This window comes from Cheilinus undulatus, linkage group 11 (assembly GCF_018320785.1).
Source record: "Cheilinus undulatus linkage group 11, ASM1832078v1, whole genome shotgun sequence".
Lineage (NCBI taxonomy): Eukaryota > Metazoa > Chordata > Actinopteri > Labriformes > Labridae > Cheilinus > Cheilinus undulatus.
The window spans coordinates 18707343-18717626 of NC_054875.1; the positions used below are offsets into that span (position 1 = coordinate 18707343).

General features: G+C 35.8%; 1 protein-coding gene across 1 annotated transcript; it reads right to left on the reverse strand.

The window, feature by feature from the left end:
• Window positions 1-812: 812 nt before the first annotated feature.
• Window positions 813-6338, reverse strand: LOC121517909 (taste receptor type 1 member 1-like). Its single transcript, XM_041800016.1, has 6 exons — window positions 6157-6338; window positions 5488-5803; window positions 4628-5353; window positions 4134-4340; window positions 3347-3467; window positions 813-1738 (listed from the first exon to the last, which is right to left on the reverse strand). Exons 1-6 carry the CDS (start codon window positions 6336-6338, stop codon window positions 813-815), a joined length of 2478 nt encoding a protein of 825 aa, XP_041655950.1.
• Between the last annotated feature and the right edge of the window lie 3946 nt (window positions 6339-10284).

Below are 10284 nucleotides of genomic sequence, written 5' to 3' on the forward strand. Positions count from 1 at the left end.
ACAGATTCAAGGCATGGGGTATTCTAATAATAAGCATTGATAGTTAAAGTAAAGACAACCCTTTCAGTTGCATGACATCCTAGTAACCCTCTTGAAAGTGTTATGAATAATGGCAATGAAGTGAGGCTGAAAGTATTGTAATACAGCAACATTTCCTGGTCAAAATTTTGGCTTAAACACGTATTACTCACAAAAGGGCTTGGTACCCCTCACTCTGGTCAAATCTGAGTGTACATTTTTAAAAAGACATAAGTAATGTTTCTTTGAAAACTGAAAAAGGTGTTACTAATCCCACAATTTGAGCATTTGCTAAATCCTACCAAACACTTTTCCCAGTGGTAGACTGAGGGTGGTGTCACAGTGAAATGGTGCCTCCATGTGGCATGATTTGTGTTGCAATCATCATCTTCACTCGAATAAATTTACTCGCGCTTGGTGTGAACACAAGACACTCTAAATTTCACAGTGATCACTTTTATATTTTTTTATTATAACTTGAACTGATATTACACAACTGTTAAACTGTACAAGAACCTTAAATAATTGATTTTATGACTCTACAATGCAATATTTGATAAGGGTATGAACAATACATGACAGATAATGATTTTAATCTTTCTGTTAAATGTGTGGAGCAAGTTTGATCATTCCAGTGTCAACATTAAAAACATTTATTTATTCAAATTAATTTACAGATCAGATAAAGCTAAGACTTCTTAGAGCTTACTTCTCCACAGCAAAAAAAGGAAACTATAAGTTTTAAAAGGTAATGTCAGATTCTCCACCTGTAGGAACATAGTTACTAAAGGCAGCTATTGACTGATTGTTTTGGTGTAATTCTGAATGAGACCTTGGAAGAACTGCTGTGTGTTTTTGTGAGGTTGGAAAATGATGATGTAACACTTTGGGAGGAAATACCACAGTAGGAAGGAGTAGAGACTGGAGAGTACTGCCAGGGCGTTTAGTGTTTGGATGTACTTGCCTCGGTAGAGCACCTGCACAGTGGCAAAGACGATCCAGGTGAGGATCAACAAAAGCAGGCAGAAGGTTATTGCTTTGGCCTCATTGTAATTCTTGGGGAGGTCTTTTCCCATGTAGGAGAAAACAAAACAGAGAGAGCCAAAACATACAAGTAGAATAGCTGAACCGGAGAATGCTTCAAATTTAATGTCACAACTAAGAACAATTTGTTGTTGTGACCAAGATGTTTCATTGTAGGGCTTTGGGGTGGCCCATAGAAGGGCAATGAGAAGTAAGAATGCCTGAGTAACAAATGCCACAGTGATAATCAGCCACTGTCCATGATATTTCGTCCACCAGCTGTAGAGTTTTGGGAACTTGGCAGCCATTTTGAAAATGCAAACAATCTGAAAAGAGCGCACCACAAAACATGCAAGACAAACAGTGTAGAACAAGAGAAATGGTAATGACCTAAAAATACAAGAGGAAGTTGTTGGCTTATCAAAGTAAAAGAATACACTGAGACTACAGAGGCTGAGGCAGCCTAAAATGAGGAAGCACATTGGTCCCCCAGCAGACCTGACTACAGGGGTGTTGTAGTTGATGGCAAAGAGGGCAGACATGGCTAGTAAAAGCACCATCAAAGCCCAGGATCCGGCCATCATCAGTATGGCCCCGCTGTCTGTGAATGGGATGTACTCCACTGATCGCAGATTACATGATGTACTTCCATCTGCAGACCATTCGTTTTCTTTACACCTGATGCATTTAAAGGGCTCTTGTTGTTTGCATAGAAGAAGAAAGAAAAAGTCATTACGGGGAATGTTCACATTAAAAAAAAAGTTCAGACATCCAAGTAAGAAGGGTTACACATTTTATCTTTTTTAAGAAAAAATCAGGGCAAATTTATTTACTTTGCCTTATGATACAAACAACAAGATTCAAGACACTTCCACAAATTGTACACCATTACAACAAACTATCCTTGGACTTAATTTATATAGGGCTTTAACTCTGCTGCTATTTGTAACCCGATTCCTACAAAACTAAAATACTTATTCACTTTTAAAGGTTATTTCTTGTAAAAATTTTTATACTGAAGTATCTACATTAATTTAGGAATGACTCCTCGCATGTTGTAAGGTAAACTCAAATTTTACCAACAGACTCCAAAGCCAGGTTTATTCTTAACTGTTATAGTTGTGACAGAATGTTTCTCATCACAGCGGCCACCATGACAGAGCCACTGTGACAGAAATAAAGGGCTCAATTTTGAAAGTAGAAATTGCTCTGTCTAAAGTGCATTGAACATGGAAGTCTGTTTGAATTTTCCTAACTTGACCCATGCGCAGAGCTTAGAAACGTTGGAGTAAGTGCCTTGATTTTACAGGGGTATGTTTTGGGAGTGACATCAATCAGACTGAGCTTCAAATATGAATGCATTTTTGAATGGCAGATTTTAGTTTTTGTTTATAGTAGACTGAAGTCCAGCCAGCTCTATAAACTTGTCAACTATTATCACTTTTATATATTTTATTCATCTTTCTCTTACTTGCCATAATGCTAGTATTATAATGATCGTTACTTCAACATCATCATTAACATCATCCTTACTTCCATCGTCATCACTTGAACAGCTCAACTGAAAAAAAAGAGCATACTACTTTACTGCTATATTTATTCATAATATGTCTCTCTATTTCATTACCATACTAGCTGCTGATACTAGTTGCATTGTAGTAACATTGTTCTTTTTTCTCTCAATAATAGAGTTACTGAAGTTATGAGCCTGGTCTGTTCAACAGTCATGCCTGTTAGAGGGAAGGTTTATATCGCCACTGTAAGGGGGCTAAATATTGATAGTATTATCATGGGGAAAAATTATTGTTTATTACATTATATAATTATAATTATAATTATATTATTATAGTTGTCATTATTATATTAATGATTAACACTGGTCTATTATAATAGGAAACAATAGAGAGCATAGTCTAGACCTGCCATCCTTATCAAGAGTCTTGAGATAACTTAAGTTATGAATTTGTGCTATACAAACAATGACTGATCGATTGATCTAACTGCTACTGAATACAGGGAGCACTCATGGGACTTGTTAAATATTTTGTTTGAGGATTTCAGTTGTGTTTCACTACAGTACAACATTCCCACACCACTGAAAACAACTGAAAATATGCTGTGAAAACTTTTGATGTTGAACAAAAAAAAATTGATTGTTAAAATTTCCAGACTCATTGAGAAGGCTGAACAAAATGTACGATAACTACCTTTGTGTGTCGAGCAGCAGCCACAGCTAAGCAAAAGAATGGAGTTGTTTCACATCAAAACAAGATCAACATCATTTTTATTTCCTGATTTAATTTACCTGTGGTGTTTATATAAGTTCCATTTGGACAGATTTCACAAGTGAAGCAACATTTATGGATTCCATTTTGTTTTTTTGCATGACCCATAGGACACTCTGGAGAACAGAGTGAAGAAGGCACCTGTAAAAGATTGTTGTGTAGTAACAAATAAAATGATTTATCTATTTATATCCATACAACAACAACAAAAGAGAACCAGGGCTGTCAACAGATTCAGATTTTTAATTGCAATTATTTGCAGAATTTCTGTTGTTAATTAATCGCACCTTTTTATCACATTTTACATCCCACTGTTTTACATTTCAGTTTTTTTGGTCATATAGGATTTTTCTCCTGTCTTAAACTAAAGGTTTTTGAATTCCTTTTTAGATACAGACCTACTTTTAGAGGTAGATTGATGATTTTAATATGAACTTAACCACAGAAAAAAGGATTGAAAATGAAATTAGAGATAATGAAAAAGGTGTGGATGACTTCTGACTTGTCAAATTGGCTATCTAAGTTTTTTAAAGTGAAACAAGAGATTAAGGGGCAGTGGTGGACTTGTTTTACATCACTGTAGCTACAAAGAGATGCTGATGCACCTTAACCAAAGTGTGCTGAAAAGGACAACAAAGTATGCGATTGATTGCAATTAAAAAAGTGCACTGATTGTGGATCTTAATCACAGTTAACTTGATTAATCTTGACAGTCCTAAAAACCAATATAAACACTCTTCCATTATGCCTAAACCTCTAACAAACCGCATAAAACAGCTAAATTACAAATGAACCAAATCAACTTACTTCTCCACTTGGATTCCACTGTATTTTACTGTTGTTGATGTAGAAATTCACAGACGGCTGAAAATGATAAAAGCCAATTTCCTCTGCATCACCACGGTTATTCCAGAAAACTATAGAAAGGGTTCCATACTTGGGGTCACCATTCTCATCAAACTTGATACTTTGATTTAAAAGTGTAAAGTTTGACTTCTTCAGCTCTGTGAGGACCTGATGTGGGTTCACAAAGATAAGACAACAATTCATTGCTGAGGTCCACAGTTGACTAATAAGTGCAAAATAAATACGTCATTATATCACATCAGTAGGGGAAGCAGCTCCAGTGTGATGCCCTTTTAAGAGGGAAAGTGGCAACATTCAAACAAGGAAATGTTTGAACTGTAGTAAGTGTCAACATGAATGTATTTTATATTTGCCACAGGTATTGAAGATCTCAATCAAAATCTTTATCACTGAAAACAAAACTAAATTAAAAAAAAGCAGTAACTTATACCTACCATATGAGGATATACTGTAATGTTGTGATTGCAGTGGTCAACACCACACTGCAAGGCATAGTGCAAGGCATGAGCGATGGCATAAACAGCAGAATATACAGGAAAGGAAAAAGATGGGTCACTATTAATGATTTCTTCAGCTGTGATGCTGTTGCAGTTGCAAACCTGATTACAAAACTTATTTGCTTCTGTGTATTCAAAATGTCTCCGGCCTTTAGTAGAATAGATGAAATCCCTGAATCCAGGTATTGTCACTACTGGTTGAGACACTCCAAGTACATGTCCAATACTTTTTATTCCTTCCTCCTTGGGAAGCCGCTTGTTTAAGGACCAGCCATCATCTGCTATCCACACTTTCTGTGTGACATTCAGTTGTATTGCTGACACAATGAGAGCTTCAGCAGTCATTTTGGGAGCAAAAACAATGATGGTGTTTATCCTCTGTGCCTCTATCTGCTTGAATATCTGAGGGTAATTTGTGGTGCTGCTGAGGCCTTTGGCATACGCTAGACAGATTTCAGTATCCTTGATCCTTTTAATGAACATTTCCAGTCCATCATTGCCAAAATCATTATCACTGTTTAGGAAAGCAACCCAGCGCCAGTTGAAGTGCTCCAAAATTTTAAAAATAACTTCTATGACATCTTTGTTGGGATGCACTGTTCGTAGGAAAGAGGGGAATTTTGCTTTTTGTGAAAAGACAGAACTAGTAGATCCATAACTGACCTGCAAAAAAAGAGATAAAGGGATTATTGAACCTTTATTATGAACGGTGACATTTAAAGTCTTATTAAACAAATTTAATTGAAAATAACAAACAATATTTCTATCTGATTTAAGAATCAATGGAAAATGTATACCATAGGAATGAAATCGGACATAAATAATGGAGCAAAAGTCAGGGCCTGAGTGCTTGTAAAAGGACCAACCACTGCTATCACTTTGGACTCATCAGAATGATTTGTTTGTTGCTTTTGTGGTTCAACCCAAGGTTGGATCAATCCATTGACCGAGATGAGATCTAAAATTCCTGGAAAAGTCTGTGCATCTGAGCAGTGATCGAATATTTTATAGCCAAGAGATATGTTTGGTAATAGGTTTGTTGAGTTATTGATTTCCTCCACAGAAAATCTCATCAACTGAAACCTCCGATAATTTGGCAGAAGGAAGGGTTGACTGAAGACAGAGAGAAAACAGGAGAATAGACATTTATAATGTAGTTACAGTTTTGTCCAAGTGCTCCAATTTATCAAAAAAATGATTATCATTTGTGAGTCAGTTTTGGTCCAATTTATGTAAACCACCAAGCTAAACTTGCAATATAAGATGGAAGTGAAACAGCTAATTAGCTAAAATCATCTAATGTTTGTGGCAGAACTCTTGAATAAACACACTATACAAGGCTTTTTAATTTATTTTATTGGTGATAAAGTGAAAATACATATACAAAACAGTGAAAAGAAAGTACAACAAACACACGCGGCAACTACACAAGGCTTTTGAATGACTTGATTTATGGTCAGACTCACCTGGAGCAGTTGATAGTTTCTGGTCTGTAGTTGAAAGCAGGGGCATTGACATGATGAATATCAAAAATTCCACCAATCAAGTAATCTCCCCCCAGCTGAAACTCTGAGGCTGGGACAGTGCACTGAGCCAAAACATGACAAATTGATCCCAGGAGAAAAAGAGAAGCAAGAAAATGTTGCATTTTCCTTCCTATTAGGATTTGAGCCTTCTTTTAATATGTTATGAGACACCAGTTGGCACTGATCATTACCATCATGGAATGAAGTACCTATAAATGGTTGGAGGAGAATTCACAAATCAGTATGCAAAAGCATCTTATCTTCTGCTACACACAGTTTAGTGATGAACACACACACATTATGTATACATATTATGAACACAGAATGCCTTAATCATAAAAATAGGTTATTAATTCAAGAACAAGAGGTACAAAAGTTCATTTTTATACAAAAAAATAACAAAATGTGATTCACCTTTTAAAGTCAGTGTGTGTGACTGAAAGTAAGTCAGTGACTGTGACTGTGTTTCAGGATTCCGCGCTTTATGGTTTAGGGCAATGCCCTACATGGTCTGACTGAATCTAGAACATACAAATAAAATAAATACAAGTACAGGCTGACCTTGATGTAATATAACCTTTACTTTTGACTTTGACCTCTAAAATCTAATCACTTTGCCCTTGAGTCATAGTGAACATATGATGTATGGCTATTAGATAATGAGACTGTGCTTATGAAGATAAAACCATATGGCCTATAATCACAGCAAGTGCTAAGTATTAAAGGTTGGGTTAGTAAGGGACATCTTGAGTTCACTGTTAGCTACTCATTAAAGTGTGCTTGTTTTAGCTAAGGCATCAAAAACTACTTGCTTTAAAGTTCAGCAAGGCATTGACTTAAATTTCTGGGGACATTTTGGGACAAATTGAAGGCAACACATTTTTTTCTTTTTTTTTTTTTTTTTGAAGAATTGATTACATGAGATGAAACTTAATCTTCCAATATGATCCTGAGACAAAACAGCAGTCAGTGCTTTTGAAAACACCATTGTCATCAAGGATGAAGACAGCATGAAAGATGAAAGCCCAAATTCAAGGACATACTGATTGTTTTGACATTAGGGGTATAATTTTGGAGGAGTGGGTTCCAGAAGGATAAACTGTGAATCAACACTATTACAAACAGGTTCGAGAAAAAAACTGAGAAGCAGTCAGAAGAAAGAGACCACAGTTGGGGAAAAATGGTTTCATTCTTTATCAAAAGAAAGTGTTAGCTCCCATTGTGCTATTGGTAAAGCAGTCTCTGGCCCAAGAACAAATCACAGTGCTTGATCACCTTCCCTGTTCACCTGATCTATTACTGTGTGACTTCCTTTGTCCCAAGATCAAATCTGTGTCCAAAGAAACACGTTTTGAGTCTTTGTCAAAAGTTAAGAAAAGAATGACAGAGGTTCTGTGACAGCTGTCTGAAGAAGACCTACTGCACTGCTTTGATCAGTGGAAGACAATTCAGCAAAGTGTTGTTGCAGAAGGGAAGTATATTGAAGGAGAAAGGCATTGAAAATGTTTATACTCAATAAAATTTTATTACAGCATTAGTCTGATTTTTTCATAACCATACCTTGTATGTGCAAAGTTTGAAGAAAATACCATAAAACATTCTTAAGATATCAACAAGCAGGGAATATGAAAAAGCTTCATGACCTTGACCCTTGAAACCCTTGAAAAATGACCTCCAAAATGTCATCAGCCCATACTTGAGTCTGGACAAACAGTGCAAAGTGTGAAGGAAATCCCTCAATGCTTTCTAAAGGTACAATTTCACAAGAATGGCTTTGGAAGAATGGGGTGAACATGAGTCCCAGTTACCTAGACCTTTGGCCTATGACCTAAAAAAATCAATGCATTCCATCCATGGGCCAGCGTGAATATTTGTGTAAAGTTTATAAATATAATATAAATATAAAGTGAACTTGTCTTGGTATTTTGGTGCATAGTAAACACAGAGATCATGTAAAGAAAGTATGACTATAAACATTTGTATTGAAACAGCCAAGAAAATAGACAATATGAAATATGTGCACTCGGTTATTTGCAAAGTTTTAGAAAAAGCTTTTATTTTGGGCTGGAATCTGCAAGATATCACCACAGCCTGTCCAAAAGTTCACAGTATGAATTATAGAGAAAGAGGCCTCTAGTTGTATCATTGAGTCAGCTGACGATTCAGTTTGTACAATTTGCTATTCTTTGTGTTTGCCTTTTTATGTGTGACTTTTACTGTGTACTTACAAAGATCAACATTTTGAAATCTTTTCACTTATAAAATCATCACTGGATGCAGAGGTGTTCGATAACTGTTGATTATAAAATGGTTGACCTATTTCTTTGTTGTGAAGTTTTCCCTTTGAAACTAGCCTTGTTTTTTTCTAGAGCTGTTATCAAAACATGTTGTAGAGAACTTTGACCTCAGTCAATCTACCTAAGACTGCCATTTAAAATGTAAGACATTTGAAGAAAATAAATAAAGTAATTTGTGGGAATGTCTCATTGCTGATTTTTTTCTTTGAAAGAAATTCTAGCCCTATCCTAGACCTCAGCCGGCACTGCTAGATTGTAGGATCACAGGACAGGCTCACACGCAACTACTCACATTTTATTAATTCAAACAAGTTCCTTGGTTTGTCCCAAGAGGCCACCTCCTCGCATAAAGAATACTTGCATGATTTCACATTGGACCACACATTTGAAAAAGGAAATATGTAATCACTCAACATGCAAAGGAGAAATGGCCACAACTCTTTCCAGAATTTGAATCCAGGCAATATCCTGGAGGAAGGGGTAAATGTGTTGTTCTGCTCTGCTGAAAGGGAAATGCTTTCAGCAAGTGAGACAGATACTGACATGCAGGGGAGAAAGGTGACATAGCTGCAAGCTTAACACTTTGTGTTATGACAAAGAATCAAACACCATTATACAAGTAGAATGTGTTAGACTTTTAACATTGATATGATGCAAGACCCCAGTTAAATATGAAATTAACTTATGTTCTGTTTATACGCCGTATCATCTGTCTTATTTTAGAAAAGCTTCAGATTTTTCAAGTGTTCTCTTATAAATGGTATAATTTTAGATAATAATATAATTTTAAGCTGGTAGGAATGTTATTTTCAAACTCTGGTTAAAATGAAACCACTACAGTGTAATGATAATTATTTCTCTAAATTTCACTTAAAAGAACCTCTACGGTCCCTCTGAGACTGCAAGAGTTAAAAAAAAGAATTTATCATCATTCTTTCAAAACCCTTAAATATAAAAATAATTCTGTTAGAAATTTGCTAATACTCTAGTATGATGAAAAACAGTAAATAACTTAGATTGTATTTCAGAAATTCATTATAATTTACAAACAGAAGGTTATCTCTGTGTAGCTAACACATAGTGTAATGTACAGGAAGCTATGTCATAGCTTGAGCATATATTAGTGAGATACTCTTGCCAATCTACTTTGAACTGGATTGCCACAAGAAATATATATATATTGATAGATCTATATATACAGTCCCCTTCAAACGTATTGGAACAGTGGGCCCAATTCCTTTATTTTCGCTGTAGACTAAAAACATTTGGGTTTGACACAAAAAGATCAATATGAGACAAGAGATCAACATTTCAGCTTTTATTTCCAGGCATTTACATCTGGATCGGATAAACAACTTAGGAGATAGCTTTATTTGTTACCGAACACCAAATGTTTAGGTGAGCAAAAGTATTGGAACAGCTAGATTTAAAACAGATTAAAGTGAATAAGACTTGATATTTAGTTGCAAATCCTTCTCTTGCTGTAACTGCATCAAGTCTGTGATCCACTGACACACCAAACTTATATTCTTCTTTTGTGATGCTTTTCCAGGCTTTCCCTACAGCCTCTTTTAATTGTTGTTTGTTTTGGGGATTACTCCCTTCAGTCTCCTCTTTAGCAGATAAAATGCATGCCCTATAGTGTTTAGGTCTGGAGACTGATTTGGCCAGTCTAAAACCTTCCATTTCTTGACTTTGATGAACTCATTTGTGGTTTTGGCAGTGTGTTTTAGGTCATTATCTTGCTGCATGATGAAGGATCTCCCAATCA